This window comes from Dermacentor silvarum, chromosome 10, assembly GCF_013339745.2.
Source record: "Dermacentor silvarum isolate Dsil-2018 chromosome 10, BIME_Dsil_1.4, whole genome shotgun sequence".
NCBI lineage: Eukaryota > Metazoa > Arthropoda > Arachnida > Ixodida > Ixodidae > Dermacentor > Dermacentor silvarum.
In genome coordinates, this window is record NC_051163.1 from 21,444,125 (window position 1) to 21,467,474 (window position 23,350).

At 45.3% G+C, this 23,350-nt stretch overlaps 1 protein-coding gene across 15 annotated transcripts in view; it reads left to right on the top strand.

Annotated features, from left to right (window-relative positions):
- Window positions 1-20,854, top strand: part of LOC119465801 (phosphatase and actin regulator 1) — a 150,842-nt gene extending 129,988 nt beyond the window's left edge. For 14 of the 15 annotated variants that reach the window (XM_037726260.2, XM_037726264.2, XM_037726266.2 and 11 more), the window contains 8 exons: window positions 2,978-3,380; window positions 4,262-4,464; window positions 9,336-9,492; window positions 10,680-10,735; window positions 10,851-10,912; window positions 11,750-11,887; window positions 13,397-13,473; window positions 15,689-20,854. In XM_037726260.2, coding sequence (XP_037582188.1) covers window positions 2,978-3,380; window positions 4,262-4,464; window positions 9,336-9,492; window positions 10,680-10,735; window positions 10,851-10,912; window positions 11,750-11,887; window positions 13,397-13,473; window positions 15,689-15,704 — 1,112 coding nt within the window. In that variant the 3' untranslated portion in view covers window positions 15,705-20,854. The remainder of the gene's footprint in view (window positions 1-2,977; window positions 3,381-4,261; window positions 4,465-9,335; window positions 9,493-10,679; window positions 10,736-10,850; window positions 10,913-11,749; window positions 11,888-13,396; window positions 13,474-15,688) is intronic. The other variant, XM_049657220.1, reaches the window with a different exon arrangement.
- Window positions 20,855-23,350: the final 2,496 nt, after the last annotated feature.

Here is a 23,350-nt window from a genome sequence, read left to right on the forward strand (position 1 = left end):
GTGTAATACTGGTGCAGACACACGATCGGAGGGGCAAGTTCGTTGCACATATTTGAGCTGCAGCTTACTATGAAACTAGAAACTGAAGAAGGCATAATAGACGTGAACTGTACAGTGCACTGTACAGCACTTGCAATGCTCTTTATGTTCATTTTGTGTCGTGTTTGTTCTATCGTGCTGCTGCTCAAGATGGGTGAAAAATCTTCGCATCATCGAACCAGCAGTATGCTATGGTTTCAAGGTCAAATGAGCAGGCTACTCTACAGTATGAGCACAATCTTGAAAAGAAAACCTAGCTAGTATCAAAGCCAGTATAAATGACACTACTTTATCTGTAGAAAAATATGGCTGCTAGAACACATTAGGCTGACATCGATCTGAATAATCTGAATGCCGTCAGTTGTAATTCGGCTGTTATCGGCAGTGCAATTCTAAGTTGTTCCATTTAAAAGTGGACTACACTGTATGTATAGGGCAATGGGCGACACACGCTGTTGTGCTACACTGCACAGTTCTTGATAATTTCCAGTGGAGCACAAGGTATTTCTAGAAGAATGCTTCTGCTTCACTTTCACTGCCAGTTAAGGAACATGAGGCATTAGATTTGTGTTTATTGCATTGGTATTGCTTACTTATATTCCAAAGGTCTGATTGCCAAAGATCTCATTTCCAGATATAAATGCATTTTCCAAAAGTCTGATTGCCAGCGGTCTGATTGCCAAGCGGTCGGGATTGCAAAATGTCTCTTTGGCAAAGACCCCATTGCCAAAGACATGATCGTTAATGCCAAAGGTCTACATAACGTTATTCTGTTTTCTTCATAATTCCTAGCTTGAAGGAGGGCATATACTGCACCCTAAATCAAGATTATCCTTAAACTATGCCCGGCCGTTTTCCTTGCACCTTTTATATGCCTCCTGCCATTGTGCGTGACATTCTCCATCGATCACATTTAAGGGGTGCAGTCACTTTCGTGAGATTTTGTGTGACCAGCACCAGAAGCATCTGCATCTACAGGCGATATAGCATTCCTAGCATTGTGTGAAACCAGCATGCTTGGCACTGTGTCAGAAACCCGCTTGTCCGTAGATGCCAACCTGTCCTGTACTGGTCGTGTGATGTCTTGCGAAAGTTATTGTATCTTACGAAGTGAATGACCTAGAATGTTGCCCTGTGACTGATCTACACTCTATTTCACACATAGCAGGAAATGCAACGAAGGCTAGAGAGATTTCGCTCACTGCTTGCATTTGTGACCAAAATATATGCGTCATACATCAAAGAACGATATATGGTATGCATTATGCAAGTTGAAGTAACATGAGGTTTCACACTTTTATTTCGCAAAGTATGACATAATCATTACATGGAAGGTGTCGCGAATCTGAATCAATTTGCCAACAGACGAGCAGAGTGCCACATTTCTGCAACTGCACGGTAAGAGCGGTGTCTACAGTGCACTGGTCGCTTACATTTAGTAAGCTGCACACAACTCATGTTAGCAAGTTGTCGTATGTGAACGTGTTATTCTGTAGGTGTCACAGATAACAAAACAACTACCCTGTGAAATGCGCAATAGTAACACATTTCTGCGACTGCAATACAGTGGAACCTCATTGATACGATTCTGCCTAATACGTTTTTCGGGATAATACGTTTCTTTTTTCTTTTCTCGATAATACGATTTGGTTGGATAATACCAGAAACGTGACGTCAGACAATACGATTTTCGGATGATATGCTTTATTGTCTGGTTTCCGTGAAGATCATATCAACGAGATACCGCTGTACTTGCATAGCAGGGTGGTTGCCTGCTAAGTATGAAACGGAAGTACACCGTATTTACTCGATTCTAATGCGCACTCGATTGTAACATGCACACGTTTTCAGTGAGAAAAAGAAAGTCGTTGGCAGATAGTACCACGTACCTCATGCTTTCAAACAGAAATACAACTTTCTCTCATTTGGAAAAGCAAAAAAAAAAATTTACACCCAATGCGCTAAAATTGCAATGAATAAAAAAAAGTCGTAGTTTGCACCCAAAAGGCGAAGCATCGATTGTGGTAGCAAATTAGTAGACAACTATACGAAGTACGGATAGTAGTTTTATCGGCCGTATAAATTTGTAAACATTCACTTGCTAACTAAATTAACAAGCACAGTGTCACGGGAGCACAAGCAAACATCAACACATCTCACTCAACAACTGCGGAAACTTGCTGTAAAACACTGGAGTGAGTAAGTGCGGCAGCAGCAGCGAGCGAATTGACCTGCGTGCTGCCGTTCCCATCAGTGCAAACTAAGCCACGAACACACAGCGCAGGGTGGACTCTGTCCCCGTCGCAGATGGCTTTCAAGATGTAGTGGCCCCAGAGGGGTACGCATGGCGTAGAACGCGCCCCGCCCCCTCCCTACCCTATCGCCAAAGTGGATCATCGCAGAATACGTCCTACTTCTGTCCACTGAAACCTTTCCGTGTTGCTTTGCTGGTGAAAATCCTCTCCTCCTGTTTTCGCCAGTCCTGCACGCAAGTCTCGGTTACTGCAAACGTTTGCCCGTGATGCGGCCCCAATTTCCATCTGTCTCCGCACACATAACTTACCTTTTGAATGCGGTATCATGATGAACTCAGTACTTCGTGCTATGGAGCAAACGCAGACAACGATAAGACAGACAGTACATTAATGCCTAAGCACACGTACCACAGCACATGGAGGAATAGGCAGCTAGGCTCGAAGCGCATACGAGGCAGCCATATTGAAATGCCAATGGTGATGTGGTAACGCTGATTTAGGGTCGTACTCGATTCTAACGCACACACTACTTTTCATCCCGTTTTATTGAAAAAAAAGTGTGCATTAGAGTCGGTTAAAATACGGCAGACCTTTTTGCCGTTTGTCACTGTCTCCTTTCCATCCTCACAAGTTTTTTATACTTCTGTACCTTCAACTTTGCTCCTTTTTCGTTGGAAATGCAGTGGCCTCGAGCCTAAACCTGAGGTTTGCCGCTATGGCGGAGCGCAACCGGCAGATGGCGGCCGCCGCTGCATCGCAGGAAGGGTCCCCCGCGGCACCCCCGACGCAGCAGCAGCAACCGCCACGGCAGCAGACGCCCCTGCCACCGCGCCGGTTGGTGCCTCCCGAGGGCGACGACTCGGACGACTCGGGGGTGACGGGCGACATCTGTGAGGCGGCGGCACCCGCACGGACAGGAGCCTCGCCCGCTGGTGGCGGAGGAGACAGCGGCGGGCCCCTCGTCGAGGAGATACCGGCCAAGGAGCCTCCTCGGAGCTCTGCCCTGCCCCGCAAGAGCGCACTCAAGAAGCAGCAGGTCAACGGGGCCCACGCGACACAGCAGCAACTGACGGCAGCACAAGCCAGGTCTGGACCACACTGGGCCCGCATGCTCGCAGGGGTTGATGGACTTGTGTGAAACGCTTTGGTTGACGATCAAAAATATGGAGGAAATGACAAAGTAAACATCGGGAAGAAAGTTTCACAGTTGAAGAAAAATTCATGCTGTTCTGGGAATGAAACGCAGGGCCAGTACCTTTCCGAGTCAGTTGCATTACCATCCTAGTTAACTAGGAAACTAGCAAATGGCGGAGAGAAGGTGACCCAACTGCATAAAGCACTGGTATGCAAGAATGTGGCTGGTCAGTTCTGCTGTGCATTACTGATTTACCATATTTTTGTGTATCCATGCTTCATGTTTTTAGTAAGCCTTGGAGAAGGAAACATAAAAATACTCGAAGGAAATGTTTATTTTTCATCAAAATGTACAGAATACACTGACAATGTTGTTTTTCAATGAAAAAAAAAGAAAATATTTTGGCTGAAATTTTTACAATAATGGGTTTGTTCTTCAGGCAACAAACGGGAAGCGAGCTTCACCTCAAGCAACCTACGGCTTCACGTCGAACTTGTACACAGGGTTCTTGTGGATGTGAAACAGAGGTGTACATTGCCTTTCCTCTATGCAAAATGTGCTCATGTACTTAGATTTAGGTGCATGGTAAAGATACCCCAGGTAGTCGGAAGTAAACCTGACAATTCCACTATGGTGTCTGCCATAGCCCCAGTCTAGCTTTTGGACGATTTAAATGCCATAATTCGGTCAACCTTTCTATCTGTCCATCGAACTGTATCGACAATATCAGCTGGCCATCATTAGGACTGTGTGGATGAATAGTGCCCGACTTGCTACTCTTCTTGCTTAAATGGGTGTCCTGCTGTGTGTGTGTGTGTGTGTGCGTATCCAGGTTGCGGCCAACGCGCATTCACCTGAGCCCCAGTGGGGCCCAGAGTCCCCTGCCTCCCGGGTTGCAACTTCATGAGGGCAGCAACAAGGAGAACCACTGGCCCCCCCACCCCCGTCTGCCAGCCCCGGCGGTGACAACCACTCAGACTCAGACGAGGATGGCCCCATCAACTGGCGCGACTACTACTGGCGACGACGAGCAAGGTACGAAGCAGCAGCTGCAGCGTTGTCACCACTTCTTTACCGCAAAGTTGCACAGGTTTCTTCTATACCTGCATATTCTTCTATACTACCAGCTTCTGGGTATAGAAGCTGTATTGGCGTCATTGTATCTGTCCGTCCTGGTTTTTTTATGGGCGCTGTTTATATTCAAAATGCAGCATTACTAACTTGCCCAAGGAAGGAGGAACAGACGGAAAGGCAGGGATGTTATCCAGTTCTCAAACAGGCTGGCTACCCTGTGCTGGGCAAAGGGTGTAAGGGGAATAAAAGATACAGTGGAATCTCGATGATACGATCACAGCTAATACGAATTTCCGGATGATACGAATTTTTCTGTGGTCCCAGCCATTACTTTGCAACGTGCTAGAGAACTGTTGTTACGAATCGATTTTCGACTCGCGTCGGTTGATGCGAATAAACGCCGCCCCATGCACCGATGGCCGCGAAAGAGAACAGCGCGCAGTCACGCGCTTTCTCCCTTTCTCTTTTGGTGCAGAGGTGCGGACGTGGCGCCGGACAGCGCGGAGGCCGCGAATGGGCGCGAAGAGTTTGAAGCGGTGGCGCTTTTGTTGCCTTTGTGCTTTTTCTCCTTTTCTGCGTGCCATCGGACGAAGTGGCTGCTGTGCTTTGGGCCGCATTCTTTGTGTTTGCGCCATTTTTCCTAGTCGCAGCGAGCTATGTCTACCGAGATACGATCTCGGCTGATTCGCGCGGCCGTACCCCGAGGCGCGGGAGCCTCCGTTGGCGCGTCTTACGTCGACTGCGTTATCGGTGACAATGGCACAGGGCGATTGTCGGTTTTGCTGCTGGAGTCACACAGTGCAAGATAGCGCGGCACGTTCAGTCGGGTGCTCCTCCGCTTCTCCCGCTAATCGCCGTATTTTTCTTGCCGTAGGAGGCGTGCGCTTCCGTATTCCGAAGGCATGCTTCGTCCAAAATTTCTTCTCCAACGATCGACGATCCATCACTAATCTGGGAGCTCTCGGTAATCCGAATTCTGCGTGTCAAGTGAAGACGCCGGCGTGGTTTACGAAGCAGACAACTGCAGTTGCCATCTTGCCCCTGCCACAGCAGCAACCAATGGAGAGACGCCTTTCAGCACGGCAGCCAATCGGAGGCCCGCTTTCATCGGAGGGCCCCTGTGACTACTTATCGCAGACCCGCGCTTCTTTTGTGTTTGTGCGTTTGTTACAAGATGGCGACGACGAACGAGTTGAGAAGCGGAACGGCGAAACTTTGGCTTTCAAACGATAGCAAGATGGCGGCGCTCGGTGGCGGGAAATACGAGATATTTCTCCGTGAACTGCGGTGATTTCGCGCGATTTAAACCAGTTTTCTCGCCCTGCACACTGACGAATTAATTTTTTTCGGCCATTTTTAGTGCGTGTTCAGCCAAACCATTTTGATATAGCATAGGTTAGGCGTTGCAGATACCGAAACGCGTGGTTTTCAAAAATAGATTTTTCTCGCGATTTAGCGATCTGATCCCCGTGTCCCCCCTTAATTTAGCTAGTTTTAATTGTTTCGATGATACGAATTTCAGCTAATACGAATATTTTTTGTGACCCCATGAGATTCGTATCAATGAGATTCCACTGTAATAGAAAAGAGATGTTAGAAAAAACTAAAAAAGAGAAAAAGGAAAGGATACTATGGCACTGCTTAACGTCTGTCGCTAAGACCAGTTCTCCGCAGGAAGCACAACAACAACGCTTTCAAAGCCTTCTGTGCTGAGGACAATCTCGGCCAGTGTCAAGTAGCAGTATTATTGTGTAGGGGTATTTCACAGTGGTGTTACTGCGACTGGCAGTGGGGGCATAGAGAAAGAAAAAAAAGTAAAGAGTGGACACTCCCATAGACCCCGGCGGCCCAATCGACTCTAGCGCACCTGGTGGTTGGTGAGAGCAACTGGCCTGCGCTTCCCGTTTCGGTTTCACTGGCGCGAATTTGGATTACTGTGCGCAACCGACGTTTGGCTATGGCGAAAGTTAATGATTTCAGACCACTTTTCTCCGCCCAAATAGCAATGCTATTGTTTGTCGTTTTGATTTAGCGATTCCCTATTTGTTTTAGCTCAAAACTGTGCGTGCGAATTGAGGTCATGACGTAATCTTTATTTCGACTAAGTTATAATAGAAAGATATGCAGGTAATCATAATTCACTACGGCTTTATTCATCGCGCTTTTCTTTTGGAACAAGCGGTCAATCTATATATCAATCAAAGAGACAGAGTACCCGCAATGTTTTATTCCAAGGCAAGGTAGAGGCTGAGCATATAAAAAGCACAAAATGAGAAGAACATCGCACAGAAATGCAAAGTAGACAACAAATGCATCTAGACTTACAAATAAATTCTAACAAATAGAGTGAGAACACAGACAACGCACACATCGCTAGAGTTGGCAGTAGCCGACAAGCTGGTGAAGAATGACGCACTGGGCAAGTGGGTAAGGATCTATATGGATCTATGGCAAAAACTCAGCGCACAAAGTTGATAAAGAAGGAAGAAGTGACGTATACACAGCAATAAAGTCCCGAGTCACGACTCGGGTTAACAGAAGTAATGCACAGAAAAGAAAAAGCGTACAGAAACCACACGACACAATATATCAGAAAAGCAAAAATACAGTGTGTTGGCTGTTCTTAAGAGCAACTTGCCCAAAATGAGAAAAAAAAGCGAACTTGATGCTTCAACGTTGCCTGTTCGTCCTCGGAAAGGTAGGGCAGCTTGCCCACAATGTGAAAGACAGACTTTATGCTACAACACTTGCAGACCTGTTGCCTCTTCTTATGTGTCGCTCTCATCAAAAACTTGGAGCCCAAGTTACTTGCGTCTGGGCGTTGCTGTGACGCTTCCAAGTTGAAATAGATGGTAGTCATCACTTATCCAAAATTGTGGACCTTAATTGGTGCTACAAAGCGGTATCAGAGGGCTAACAGCCGAAGAAAACCACTTTCGTCCTGGCTTCTTGTCCCTGGCTTTTTGTGGGTTCTGCCATTGTTCAAGCACCACGAAACACAGCAGTAGCTGCCGTAGCTTGGACCGCCGGACGGCATGGCATCAGCGCGGTCTGAAAATGTCAGTAAATGCACACCAGGATTTATTCGTGGTCCGAGGCTTCGGGAAACGCGTCGTGAAGCATGCGAGGCCCAGCGACCGCTCCTCAACAGGGAGTTTTCGAGTTTTCGAATAGCGAAAGCAAAGCTTGCGGGCGTAGCGTTGCGGGCTTCACTTAAGGGGAGCCCGCGAGCGTACGACGCGTTCGCCGCTACGCCGCAAGCTTTTCGTACGCTATTCGAAAACTCCCTAATGTTTCGCACCGAGCTCAGCGCACAGCACGCGTCGCCTCGGCTTGACGCCGTGCCCCAGTTTGCTATACTAGGGCGAAATCTTGTACGCGTTCTTGTACGCGTTCCACGATGGGACGGAGGCGTTCCGTTCCATCAAGCCGAACGCGATTCTGCATACGTTGCACAATGTTCACGTCTTGCCGCCGCATACAGCCGCAAACTTTTTTTTTAGCAAACCTCGCCGTCCTCACAAGCTCCAGAAAAAGATTACAACTGCGCGAATAAGACACCACGTAAGAAACACAGAAACGCCCACCCACACGAAGCGCAACGCGTGTGGGCGTGTTTGTTTCTTACATGGCGTCTTATTCGCGCAGTTGTAACCTTTTTCTGATTCAATGACCCAACTAGCCCAACAACATGTAATTCAACAAGCTTCGCTTGAAAACGTACCTCACCTGCTGTCTCACACACGAAAACACCGAAGCAGCCGACGTTGACGAAAGCCTTCTGTGCTGAGGACAATCTCGGCCAGTGTCAAGTAACAGTATTATTGTGTAGGGGTATTTCACAGTGGTGTTACTGCGACTGGCAATGGGGGTGTCATGCTCGGCATCGCCAAAACCTTTGCTAAGAGCCTGCCTCAGCTTAAAAGCACACTGGTGCAGCCTGTAACAAGGTACAGTTAAACCTCGATATAACGAAGTTGTACTTGCAGTGAAAAACTTCGTTATATCGAGAATTTCGTTATATCGAGGTTCCGGTAATTCGATAGAACTAAGATGGGGAAATATATATAGTCCGTTGCATCGCGAATTTCATTAAATCGAGGTTTGACTATCATTTATTGTCGGGCAGAACAGTGGGCGCTGCTGCCACATACCCCTTCGCTAAGTTCCCTACAAAAATAACTACAGAGGATTGTGGCACTAGTGTTTACTTGAGCTTGAAAGAATGTGGCGGTTCAGCCGGCATGGGAATCCAGTCGGTAGTGAATGGAGTTGCCTAAACTTCGTCCCTCAGCCTTTAGGCGGCCTTGTGACTTTGACAACAAACTGTTGTGTTATGCATGCAACAGTTTTAATAGGTCGTGGCCAAATCCACGCTTCTGACAAACAGATCTCGGAAGTTATGCATTTGTGGAATGCATGCGCAGGGAGCAATTGCCGAGCCAGGAACACGTCATGGTGACCATGTTTTGTACACTATCTGCAATTATGCTTGTGTGCAGAGGCTTATTGCCTTGCTGAATTTCAAATATGTGAATACTGTACTTGGAAATTTAGAAATGTAAAGAGTAATAAATAAAGCCACAGGGAACACCTGAAGCCACAAGCAAGAAGACTAGACAGATCCGTGTACAGCCGATCATCTCCGTGTTATCGAATGATAGCAGCGCCAGATTTTCCTCCAGTAATTTTAGGGGGGAACTCTTGGGACCCTTACTAGCCATCCTGTCTTTTTCAGCTGCCACCTTGTCTCTGACCAGCAGGGACCGTTGATGATTTATGAGATGTGTCGCCGTGTGACTGTGACCATGACCAGTGACCTGCTCCCGCAGGTCGCCTGGCCGCCAAGATAGCGCGCAAGGACTCGCTGGCCCTCAAGCTTTCCCAGCGGCCCGATCGGCAGGAGCTCATCGACAAAAACATCCTACAGATGCAGTCTGATCGCGAAAGGCAGGAGTCACGGGAGGCGGTTGGAAACAAATTAACAAGGTGTGCCACTACTCCACACCGTGCATTTTTTTTTTTTTAGGGATAGGCATTCTCTGTGTTACCGCAAGCTCCTAATGGAATAGCATTCTTTGTGTGCCCCTATGCTTTTTTAATGCACTAGCATTCCTTGCATGACGCTATGCTGTTTTAATGCGATAATATTCCTTGTGTGTCCGGGCCCACTATCCTGCTATAACTGTCTGTCTGGGAACATTGCAGCACTTCTGCTGGGGCCCAATAGATGGCATCACTTTACCGTGGTAGCAGTTGAAAGCTTGAAGCTGGACTTGCTTTATCGGTTTGCCATTGCGGCGATGGCCATACTTATCATCATTATCATTATTGCATCGTTTTCGGTTTGCCACCTCGCCCTTAGCTTCATCCTTGCCATTGGCCGAGAACAAGAAATTGGCCCACCTCCTCCACTGCATTTGCTCGCACTGTAGACCAAGAGAGTTCCTTCCTATTGTTCAAAGTCTGCAGTACTGGGATTATCTACACATTTGCGCTTTTGGCGCTTGCAACAGCTGTAAGTTTGTAGCAGAAGTTTTTGGCACGTAATCGGGTAACTTGGGGCCAGTCATACTTTCATGACCAGCTGACCTTTGTGGCACTGAAATTTTGAAATAGTAGTGTGGGGTTTACTGTCTACATTCTGTCCAAAAAGCACTGTATTGTGTCCTAATGTTGAATACCAGGTAGCAGTTAGCAAAATTAGTGGATAAACTCCCACTCGCCAGTATTTTTTCCACCCATTAGCTTACTCATAATCACACTCGCTTCCACCGATGTGCACTCACTCGCCAGCGCTCACTGCTGTCACACACTCGTGTCTGAGCTCACACTCGCATTCACGCCACAAAAGCAAGCACAAGTGAGTTGCTCGTGGGTATGTCAACCTATGGTAGAGCAGGCCAGAGGTTCACTTCCCCGGCCAACTTATTCGCCTTCGCCTTTTGGTAAACTCTTCTCTCACAACATCGGCTGCACTCAGCACCTCGCCTCAACTCGCATCTCATGACACACATGCTTTTCTTTCATAACCGTCCTGCCTGGACCCCCCAAGGTTCACAGTATTTAATAAATAATCGTAGTGTGCTAAACACAATCGGATCGTAAGTTTTGAAGCTTGCAATCAAGAATTGTTATAGCACTTTTTTCTTTCTTTTTTTTCTGCACCCTTGCAGGAGGCTAAGTTTGCGTCCGACGCCTGAAGAGCTAGAACAAAGGAATATTCTCAAGCGTGAGTTGCTCTCGTCTTTGCGACGAGCTCCTTTGGATAGTCATAGTGATTGTTTCTAAAGACTAACTAACAATACTGCCCATTCTGGTCTAAGCTTCAGTTTCGTGCGTTTCAGTTCAGACTGCTGAAGAGCTCAAGAAGGAGAAGGAGCAGAAGAAGAAAGTATTAATACGGAAGGCAAGTCCACACTAGCTTTCCAGTTGTTTTCTTTATTTTTTTTAAGATCTTTAACGTCTTTGTGAGCCCCAGGTTACATAATGTCGTCCAGTGACGAGTGCCGCCATCTTGCGAAGAAAATGGGAAAACCTCTTGAGTTGTGATGAGCTGTAGCAATAATTGAAGTGGTAGCTATATTTATAGTTCTAGTGATAGCCATAACCTTAGTCATAGCATTCGCCAGTCACCCGTATGACTGTTACACATAAATGCATGAAGCAATGTTCAAATCATTACACAAAAGCAATCTGGTGCAAATGATGATTGCACGAAGTAAAGCTTCAAAAACAGTCTTATGGTCAGTCATCACTGCCATAAAGCCGCATTTGAAAGAAAATTTGTTCAGAACCCACTCTCTCACTTGAGATTAAATTTTTCTAATTTTGTGGTGCAGATTGTACATACGAAAGCTCAGTCGCATCATATGGTTTCAACATGTAATGCAGTAGTTCTAAATATTTCTGAAACCCTATGCTAGTTTGCCGTGAAATACATAAAATACTGCATAAATGTTTATACAGCGGCGTGCATTCAGCGTTTCATTCTACCTAAAATTCTGCTGCTACCTCGTGACATCATAGTTGCATACAGAATTCCGATCTGGCTATAGAACTTTGCTCGGGAGGAAAGTGTTTCTTCTGAGGCTGAGCATTTGTCTAGTAAAAAAAGACATGGACAAGCGACAAAAGGTCGCAGGACACACGATGTGGCATCTAGAATACTAATGTGCAAGCTGAACCAGCACCAACCTAGCCCAGCTTTTCCAGCCTTACAGCATGTGCGTTTTGCTTTGTGCAGTTGAGCTTCCGGCCCACCATCGAGGAACTGAAGGAGCGAAAGATCATTCGCTTCAACGACTACGTCGAGGTGACGCAGGCACAAGACTACGACCGCAGGGCCGACAAACCGTGGACCAGGTTGACGCCGAAAGATAAGGTAGGCATGTTTATCTCACTTTTCTGGAACCCATAAGGCTGAGACTGGATTGTGTGCCGCCATTGGTGCTGCATTGTCATTGAATAGTCTGTTATCAAAAGTTCCACAGTCTTCGGTCAAAAGAGGTGAAGCCTCTAAGAGCATGGGCATTGCTGGTTTCTGGCTGGCATCGTGTCGTGCCGGTGGGACACCGAAAAGATGTGGAAGTAGGGAACAAAAGTGCACCTCCAGCAGTGGTTGTTCATGTAGCGGCTTCAGTTCTTTTGACAAAGGCTGTGCTATCGGGCGAGTCGCATCCCGGCTTGATAAGGACACTGTCTTCATGCTCACCCAACGGTGAGGCTGAAACAGTCGCATCACTCGTAGGTGTCTGCTAAGGGTGTGACAGTTCAGTGTCGGTGTTGTGGGATGATATCGGTGGGAATTCATTGAGGTGTAAAAAATTTGTGAAGTCAGGCTTTTGAAAGGCTGTAACTGTTATGAACTCGTTGGATTACAAGCTTCAAGTTTTGCATTAAGATCAATTGTCTCGCACTATGCCAGAAAGTCAATTAGTGTAAGTTTCATAACTACTTGTCTGAAGACTGCCTCGAGCAGGCTCGTGGTAATCTTGTAACTGCTGCATCATTCCTTGTTGAGTTGAACCTCATTATTGCAAGTCGCATCTGACACTGTAATAACTTCATTACATCTGATTTTTATAATGAGTAACGCATCAGTATTGTTAAAAAAAATGCAAATTTTATATTTACTTTGTTATATCCGATAATTCATGCACGATTCTGGCGCGCCCCCGTTTGTAACGCAGTTATATTACCGCCAAAACATCCCCAAAAATTACTTACAACCGATTCTACCGTGCACATCATGTAATGAAACCTGGGTCGACACGTACTATGTTGAAACGATTTCACGGAACATAGAAGGCACACAGACACGCACACAGCTGAATCTTAGCGGCTAGTTGCTATCATAGTCCCACAACACCTCCTTTTCGCTATCTACCGACCACAGAAAGTCATCTGCAGTTCCATCTAATGCATTAAAAATTTCACACTTGAAGGCTCGCACAACCATCATCTGCGGGAGGGCGTTCCGCACACGATGAACACACATGCAATGTCTTAGAGCCTCGCTTTCCTCAGGCGACTCGCTGGTGCAAACTGGAAAATGGCGACTGCAAACCAAGGCATAAAAAAAGGAACGTTCGTTTGATGGCATTGTAACTAGCTAGCTACCTTGCATTGAGCTTTCCTAAATTAAGAATTAGTTTGGTTTTTCATTTTGAGTGGCATTAGTTACGATTGTAATGCACATGCAAATTTGAATGCACTCTTTATTCAAGAAGGGTGTGCGTTAGAATCATGCACATACAGTATATCCATATTCTTTTTATTCAGGTTTGACTGTATTCGAGGAATGCCTAATGCATTTCTGCACCACCCTGTGCATGATGCAGACACTGTGTTGGTGACTGTTTCTCAGCGTGCTTCGTGTTTGGTTGCGCAGGCGGCCATTAGGAAAGAACTGAATGAATTCAAAAGCATGGAGATGGAGGTTCATGAAGACAGCAGGCACCTCACTAGGTAGGTCATGCACTCGGCAAGTCTGTTTCAGCACTGCCTGTGTGACACTCTCGGCTGGTGGTTATCTTGCTTTCCACTGCAAGAGTTGTGGCTGTGCCTCTGACTTTGACTAGTCAGAGCTATCGTCGTGCTTTTGTCGGCCGTATTCGTAACCAGCTGACAAGTGAGTTTATTGAAGCAGAAGCCTTGGCGAGATTTGGAGTGTGCAAAGCTTGCCGTCTTGAGTATAACTTGAGAAGACGAGGACAAGAATCTTAAACAAACACAACAGGACGGGTGCTGTACTGCCGTGCACCTGCACCAGTTTTAGATTCTTGTCCATATCTTCTTCACGCTGCTTGAGGTTATACTCAACATGAACCAACTTGCCAAAATCAAGTTGTTGTTACTTGCCGTCTGTATCTTCGTCGTGCAAGCAATTGGCGTTTCTAGGTCTGTCTACACATGTCACGTGAGCTGTGCTTCGGTTTGTTTTGTTCACTTTGCATAAGAGCAATTCACAGGTGTCAGTGCACAGTAAAACTTCATGAATTCGACCCTCGTTCATTTGGAGGAAAATCGGATAATTCAGACTTGCCCTTTGGTCCCGGCGAGCGTATGCATTATTTACTGGCGTCAAACACTCAGTGATTCAGTTGTATTTGGCCGTGCGCCGGTTAATTTTGACAATCCTCGGAACACGCCAAGCGCAGAGTGCCGAAAGTACAGTCGACTTCCGTTAGTGACCCTGACGAGGCCAACGAAATTGACCAAATTATTTGGTGGCTCAAATAAGACGCCAAGACACACTACTGATTCATTTGGAAGTGTTTGCCAGATTCGAACAAAGGCTTGAATCAAATGTGCACCTGCTTTCTATGTGTTCAGAGTAAACAACTAACATAGAAATAACAGCTCCTAAACAAGTAGAAATATAATGAGCACTTGATTGTTTTAGCAAAATGTGCAAATATGTGCTGCACAGTGGTGACCGGTTTCCTAAAGTTAGCTTCCCCACAATAAATTTGTGTTATGCAGTAAAGCATACGAACATGGCAAAGGCGGTTGTGTTTTCGGATCTCATTGCAGCCCGCAGGCAACTTTAGGCCCTAGTTTTCATGAAAAAAAAGGTGTGCATTAGAATCGCGTAAATACCGTAATGAGACATTGTGAGCTGCAGTTATTGCTTGAAAATTTTCTTGGGGTGGGCTAGCAGTAGGTGCTTTTAATGGGAGATGACTTGTCTTCAACGTGTGCACATTCCCCCCTAACCTCCGCTGAGACAGGCACTGCCACTAATGGGATTGCTACTGGGGTCACCATAGAGGTTATACGCGTGCGTGCTGACTGGTAAAGTTCAACTTATCTGGCGAAGGCTAATTTTAGGATCGAAACAACGAAACATTGGGCCCATAAAAATGGATGGACGGTGGCCGAGACTTTCATTCAAGATTGAATTAATTGAAAAGTTTATTTAACTGAGGTCTAATTGAAGGAAGGTCGACTGTATACAACACAAAAGAGCTAAAGTGGGTGCTAGCGTCCCACGGAAACTGAGCGCTGCTTAGTTTCTGTTGAAGAGGCTAACGCCAAGCCTTTGTGTTTTTTACATAATAACCACAGTGGTGGCTCTATGCTGCTGAGCATGAGAGTCTGCAGATTCCATTCTCAATGAAAATTGGTCATTTTCAATGAAAAATTGGCTATTAAATTCAACAATTTGCTAGAATTATGCTTGAGCTAAGAGACTTATTCCCTTACTATGTTTAGAAAGATACTTAAAATTTTTTGTATGTAAATTTTGTATGTAAATTTTTTATTTACTGCCCAGCATTCCCACGGTAGATGAATGAACGCAACACCTGAGTTTCTTCTTGCAATTCTTGTAGGAAACCGTACTGGGCAATAGGCCCTTTTCCTAATTGCAAAACCTAGCTTTGCTGCAAGGCAGTTTGCCCAACTAATGGCGGTGTTGCGTGTACAAGCATGGCTTGCTTGCATTATGACCTGGAAAATGTAGGCATAGTTCTCGTGGCGACACCTTGCGCCAGAGACAAGCCTCGGCATGAGTAGCTAGCTCTTCGTCTTCATTTGTGCAATGATTGACGCGGCCGTTATGTGCAGTGCAGAGAAGCGAATTAAGAAAAGGGTCTATTGCCTGTTCAAGCTGCTGGTTGATGCAGCTTTTTGCAACAGCCTCCTCCTTGTTTTTAAAGCAAAATTAATCGATTTCCAGGTTTCACAGGCCTTGAAGCTCATCTGCCCTCATGGTAACTGAACAAGCCCGGTCAAGGGCAAAGGGACTTGGCGCCTTGTCCAAGGTCACTCCCGTGCCGACGTCTCCAGTGTCGGTGGTCACAGCTGGGCTGCGAACCACGTTTCCCGACACCCGGACGCGCCCACTGGGAATCAGGCATTCGGCGAGGGGCAAGGTGCGATCAGCAATTAGAGATGCGCAGGCATTATTACTTCAAATGCAAGCTTCGTTATTAAGCGCCCTCCCCCACCATTAGGCAACAAAGGGAGCCAATCAGGGTGAGCATCAATGCCTAGAAAGATGGCAACTTGACATCCCAAGAAATTTCTAGAGGAACCTTTGTCAACGCCGACAGCAGAAGGAGGTTGTGTGAAGAGTTGCTTACCTGGCTGGAATGCAGGCAGTTCGGTCTGCATGGTGACTGCTTTGTGTGCTTGCGGAGTCCCTGGCTGCAGAGTGAGAGCGCTACTGTCTTCCCTGCGTTGCAACCGTGCGGCCACGACTCTGAAGCACTTGCTGCGAAGACAGGACAGACCAACTTATCATTGGCCAGCACGTGAGTGACTCGACGTACAGAAGTCTGCTGCATGAAATCGGCCCAAGAGAGGCCAAGACCAGCAAGAACTCGGCAAAACTGAAGGATTGCTCTGTCTCGTATCTACATCGGGCACGCCAGATGGTTGCGTTGCCATCCCGGTCTCGGCAGGGCGCTTCCAACCTTGGTTTCGCCTGTTTCCTGCCACATTTTGTTTTTTTTTTTTTTTCTTAAACGCTTGCGAAAACAGGAAAGCCGACCCAATCTCACCTGCCCACGACGCTCTTCACCAACTGCTCCGTTCACGCACTTCGTGTTAACACCGCAGCATTCAAGTCGCACGATGTCCCTATTCCGGGTGCCGTCTCCCACCCTCAAGGAGCCGAAAAAAAGAAACGAACGGGAGCCGCAAAGGGTGTTTGTCGTGACCGCCGAGTGTAGTAAGCGTTCCCCAGATGTTGGGCCACGCAAGTCACCAGTTCTTTTGTGCCGTTCTTCGTCAGTGCAGGTGTCGCGCCGTTGACTTTCCCGCGCAACCCTCCGCGTAATTCCTCAGGCTGGACCTACAAGCTGGGGCCATCGTGCCGTCGGCAACAGCTTATTGTTCTGTTTGTTTGTTTTTTTTTTCTCTCTGCCTCTACGTCAAGTCCTGCGCCTGCAGAGAGTGGAGAAATGAGGTCTTTCTTTTTCTTGTTCGCTGCGTCAGACTCGTTATGCCAGCTGTGCTGCAATGCCTCCCTGCCACCAAGTCACATGACAAAAGCTGCACCAGTTCTCTTGTGTGTCATTGGAAGACTGCTGCTGCATGTGCTATGTGTGTGTGTGTGTGCGTGCGTGTTTTATTATTTTTCTTTGTCGTTTATTGGGATTTGAATCGTGCATGTTTTCCTGTTATGTTCGGCCAGCCTTGTTTTGTTTATTGTGCTTTTAATCTTTGTTGTTATTCTTTTAATCTTTTAAACTTTAGTCATGATAAAAGTGCTTGTCATCGTGACTTTCTCACCTGTGAGCTCCGCAGCCTTTGGTGGCAAATGGAAAAATTTGTTTCGTCGCTTTTAGTGTTTGCGAAGAAGACCTTTCGGGATGGGTAGCCTCTTTACTGCGGAGGAACGTTGACTGTTTCTTTTGTTTGTTGTTGTTGGCTGTTCCTGGTGTTTCTGCTCTTTATCGCTAGTTTTTAAAAACTGTTTCTTGTGAAGCAAACGAATCATGTATGCGCCGCTCGTGTTATGTACGAGTTGCCGTTTATCATCTGGCAAGTATGTATGTACGCGTATGTACATGTCGTGTTCGCATATGTACGTACGCGCTTGCTCGTGTTACATATGAGTTGCCTCTTATCAGTGTCGACATCCTGTTGGGATGTGTTGTGCGCCACGTCATTCAGAGCAAGTACTGTATCGGTTCTGTCATTTTGTCATATCTGAAATTCACTTCATTACACTTGCGCTATTTTTTTTTTTTTTTTTTTTTTTGTAACGGTTACTCGTGTTACGAGGGATTGTGTTGCGAAAAGCTACCGAGGTTGTACACCTGCCTGAGTACGAGTCGTTTTTGTCACTTTGCATCTCCATGATGCAGAATGGTAGAGCAACAGGTAAAGCAGGTGTCCGTTACTCGTGCTACGCAAATTTTAGTTGAGAAAGTTCCCGTTTGTTTCAACCTTGCGCAACTTGAAGTGGTTTGTGGAAATAATTATTTTAGTGTTGTCGTACTTGGCATGTGTGGGCGGTTCTCGAGAAATCTTCGCTCTCAGCCAGTCAGTAAGTTTACTGCCTGAAGTATTCGCTGGAAGGCAGTGCACCGGTTAATGTTTGATGGGGTTTTGTGCAAAAGATACCATTGTAACTGTGACTGTTTGCATTGGGTGCAGGTTTTAAGCAAGCATTGCGATGCTTCGGCAGCATTGCAGTTTTCATGGGTCAAATAATGTAACACGAAAGACAAATATGCCTGGCTTTTTTTTTTTTTTCTAGACTCGCACCCAGCAGGTACTGTAATGCTCGCCATCTTGCCTACTTGCCTCAAAGTTCTTTTTGCACCAAATGCTGCATCGATAGTCCACTGAGTATAAATATCTCTTCCAGCTATAAACTGGTTGTTAGTTTGCCCCAAAATGCAATTCAGGTGTGGACTCTCAAGGTGAATAATGTTTGGTTTCCATATTTGGGTTGCAGTATAGCCTGTTTCAACTGAAAGGATAACGATACCATTTGTCCTGGCAAGGCCAAGTGGATGTCGGGGAAAAGACAGAATGCGAAGCAGTTTTATGCTCTTGAAGACAGATGGCATCACTGTGCTAGAACCCACGTCTTATGACCAGCCTCGCTGCAGAAGAATCATTTATTGCACTTATGTAGACAAAATTGGAAAGTATTTTCTCAAGAAATGTCATTAGTAAACAAAATGCACCATGGAACATCTCCAGGTGAAGTTTGAAAACAAGTAATCCAGTGATCCAAGAGCTGTTTATACCAGATTACCATATCAGGTTGACTTTCACCAGCTAGTGCTGTCTACTTAATGCAAACCCACACTTCTGCAACGTTTTCTCACTTAGAAACGAGCAATGCCTTTAATGTTTGCTTCATACGTCTCCCGCATTTTTTTTTTTTTTTTTGAATTCGAGGCATGAAGGAATAGCTTGGCACTAGGCTCTATGCAATGCTTGATAAGGGTGTTTGAAGAAACATCAACACGAAGGCGAGTTTGGTTCGCGTGCTTTTCGTTTGGCGAGGTCCTTCTTCTCGTTCATGAGAACTTGGCACTGAACACTGGCGAGCAATGGAACAAATGAAGCCACTTAATTCCTTCCTTTTCTTTGTCGTTGTCCTTGTTGTTGAGGGCGTGTGCACGTAGTCCTATGTGACGAGGCTGTGCTGCTCAGGCAAGTGATTGAAGGATGTACATAAGTGTCGGGCATGCGTTTTTGCTGCGGCACATGTATATATATACATATATATATATATATACACACGTATCTGTATCGTGCACGTCTCGGTGTTCCTTCGATTATCTCGTAACGCGCCTGTTGGCCTTGTCACATGCCAAAGCGCGCAAGTCTGTGTGAAAGTTCTCTTGCCTTCTATATGGTGTAGATTTGTGAGTATGAATTTTTACAGCTATTTTAATTGATTTGGAAACCTTAGTTGGCCCTGTACATAGGTTGCGAACAAGGCTGTGTAAATATTGTACATGTGCAAATGCCTTCTTTGTTTTTTTTTTGTTTTTTTCTTCCACTTGTTTTGTTGGTCATTGAAAAATGGGGATTTCTTTTGTTTTGGTTTTGTTTCCACACGGTATAGACCATTCTAGGCTTTTGGCCCTGTGTGTCACCATCTTGGGCTGTAATGCGAACGGTTTCTTTCTTCCCCTAACACTTTCCGCCACAAGGTCTCCTTAAGTTCACACACCAATTAAATGTCAAAAGCATTTGTAAGACCATTTACGTTATAGAAAAGTGCTGACGTTAGCTAGATTTGTAGATTGTGCGCCCGGGAGCACCAAATTGGGATCAGTGTTGCCGTGGGCCGAAGCTTCGTAAGCCAGGGAAGACGCAGACTAAGATATGCACCAACACCAACTTTTAAATTTTCACACTGGCTTTACCCCTTCATGGTGTCATGGATTCTGGCAGAGCCTTCCAGGAGTCTAGTAAATTCTTCACAAATACTTAGTGTAACCGTGTTGTAACATGGCCGCATCTAACGCGAGTATACTTTGTTGTACACAGTATTCGTTGAAAGCATATATTTGCTACATGCTGATATTTCAAAGGTGTATTTTAGGTTTACTTTGCAATATCTGAAAATTCGTTATATATCTGTGTTCCTTAAGTATTGAGGGACTGAATTGCTTTAAAATATGAGCAAATATCCCGCCTTGATGCTTTTAGGGACTCTTTTATAAATACAGTGCAAATGCCACAAAATGCAGTGAAATTTGTGATGTCGTGAATGTCATTGTCAACACAACCAGGCTGTAAAATTGAGGTTGAGAATTTTGGACACCATTGAGCGTCTTTGAAAGGGAATTTGTGCCGAGAACTGTTGGACTCTGTACTTTACGACCAATCTCATTTAGCCTGTTTGATTGAATTAGCTTGTCGCAGGACTGAAAAAGTGATAGTCGTAAGGTGGCCATTCCCTGTCTGTGCTCTGTTGTTATTTGGCTCTTTCCATTTTCTCGACTATTAGCGGCCATATTTTTTGGCCAAGGAAACACAGTTCCGAAAAACTCTACTGTCAGTCTAAACTAATCCATTGGTTATTTTAGTGTTTAATAAATTAATCGGCCATAGTACCATACATTGGTGGTTTCGATTACAAACTGGCCTTGCCCAACAGCCACTGATGGTGACACATGCACTTTTCTAGGAATTGTCTATACGGTGCTTTTTTTTTTTTTTTCCCCCCCACTTAGCCCAGTTGTCTAAAGCCCAAACTTGTGCTGTTTATTTCTCTACCACACAAAAGGTTTTAGTGCATGCTTTACGCAATTTTTTCTTTTTTTTTTTTTCAAAGAAATTGAAGGTACTGCTTTTGAAGCAGCAGTGGACTGACGAAAGCCTTTGGATGTGAATAAAAAAAAAAGTGAAGATAAATGTTGCAGTTGATGTTTTGTTGTTTTTTATTTATTTATTCTTTTTCTTTGTGCATTCCAGCTAGTGTGGCATGCAGAATGTCTTTCAGAATGTTGGGATGGAATTGGCTTCTAATTGTGCTTGTAACGTGTTCATCTCATATATTGCTCTATGCAACAGGCATTTTACTGTGGTCTTATGGTCACCTCTGTTCAGAGATATAGGTAATGCCGAGGCACATGTATTCATGAGTGGCTTAACGCTTTACTTTTTGCATTTCTGCATTTCTGTCATACATGCGGTTGGCAGTATTACCTGTCAACTGTGATTGCCTCAGACAAAAAAGCCAGTGCCATACCCTACTCGTGACAGTATTCCGGGTTTTGAATCAGTACGCTCAATGCTGAGAATATTGAAAGTGGGTTTTCCTGAACAGCAACTTGCAAGTTTGCTAGATTATCTTTCTCGGCAAGCTTTTTTGGAAACAAATATCCATAATTGTTTGTTTAGTTCCAAGCGAAAGTGGATGGCTTATTGAAATTGGGCTAAACACTTATTGTAGCAGAGATAATGGGCATTTGTATTGGCTTTCTTCTAATTAATGACCCCACTGTACCAAATATGTGCAGTTACCTTTGCACCACAGTAAGCAATCTGTTCATTATAAACGTACATCTGGTGCTTGTTATAATTAAAATTAGATTAATGACTTCTATCCTTTTGCAGTTCAAGAAGCATGCTGTTGCTGTTATCCCAAATGCCAGATTTCGTTGTAAAACGACTTCATTTTGATGGGGAAATGAGCAAGTTGCAAGCAGTGCGAGCTGGTGTCAGTGGAAAACCATGTAGGCAGCTCCCCAAGCCCACTTGCAGTTACCGAGCAGTTGCTGAAAACCGAGAGGCAGTGACTGGCTCTGTGCACTGCTCATTCACCATTGCGGGGCAATAAGCTTTGAGTGCCTTTGCATTCCTTGTATCTCGATCTGCATAAACTCTAGACTCTTCAATTGAAATTTTAGGCAGAGCAGTTCAATAGCGAGTGTATCCAAGGTCAATTTGTTTGTTTGTTGCCCTCCTGGTTTAGATGCAAGCAAGGTCAGCGCATATTTGAGTGGTTTAGATGCAAGCAAGGTCAGCGCATATTTGAGTGGTTTTGAAGGAACAGGCTGATGTTTTTACCTGTCGACGGTTTTTCTCATCGAAAAATTTTTTGCACTTATAGGTATGTACATTGTTGAATGGTATGGGATGTGGATGCCTTGCACAAAGATGTGACGATAGCGCTTGTGCTTCATACCCAATGTCAGGACCCCGCTTCAAAGCCTGTAGGTGTGCTTCAATGTGGCAAACACGATGTCTTTGTGCCTTAGTGTAGGCATCTGCATTATCGTCTCTTGGCTGTATACCGCTCTTGGTAAGTGCGAGCTTAATTTGGGGGCCCCAAGCTTTTGCAAATGTGTGGCTAGACAGGCCTTTGCTGCTGAATAAGGGCGCGGATTGCATGGTCACTGGCTCGTTGATTGTGCAGCTCATTAAGGGTTACCAGCAGCCTAAAGCAGCCTATCAACATTTTACAGGTGCTTATGTGCATCAGTAACTGCTCAAAATTGTTCTATTAGTTTGTGTTGTTACGTATTAGGTAAATGGCAGGGCATGTGTTGGTGTTCTACCGGATGTTGTGCAAGTTTGTGTTTCTGTCAAGCCCTATAAAGGGACACTGTTAATGTTACAGTAGTGCAATACATCATTATTGAGCTGAAATGCAATGTGTGCCCTGTACGGCAAGAGATGGCACCCTTGTTCCGTTTCTACAAAGTACGATTTTTTCTTTATCTGGCCAAGCCGCAGATGACTCCTACTTCTAAGTTAGTCTAAACAGGCAAGTATTGCACCTGCACGAGCTATTAGAATGCATCCACCTCAAAATGCTGCCCCTGCACTAAGTTTGAGTGCAATCGAGCTAGCGGCTTAGCCAGACGACTCTTGTATACCTAATGCTCCTCTTAGCGTAACATTCGTTACATGCTTGGCGGCCAAATAGGCCTATTTCGACACACATTGTGGCACCAAATCCACAGGTTATTGCTAGAAGGTTTGCCTTCTTCCAGGGGAAGGTTTTGAACAGAAATTTGCTTAACTTGGTGTTACGTTTGAATTGCCATTGAATCAAGTGGAGAGTATGTAATAGACTAGTCACAGTGGCCAAGTTAATTAACCCCGCAATGCCCAATGTATTATATGTGAGACAAGAATGTTCATTATTGAAATGCCCATTGATGAGGAACTTTTGCCGTATTGTTTAGGACACCTTTCCTAGCTTCTTTATAATGAGTTAAAGTGCTATGGAGTGCCCAAGAGACATAACACATCAACATGGCTGAAGCAAATGTACATAGTGTCTGGCATAACTACAAATGAACACTGCTGAAGCGAAAGTACATGCTAAGTTGTGCCTACTTCACGTGTGCATCTGCACCCATATACACCCAAGCTTTTCTTATTTATTGTATGTGTGGTTTCTAAT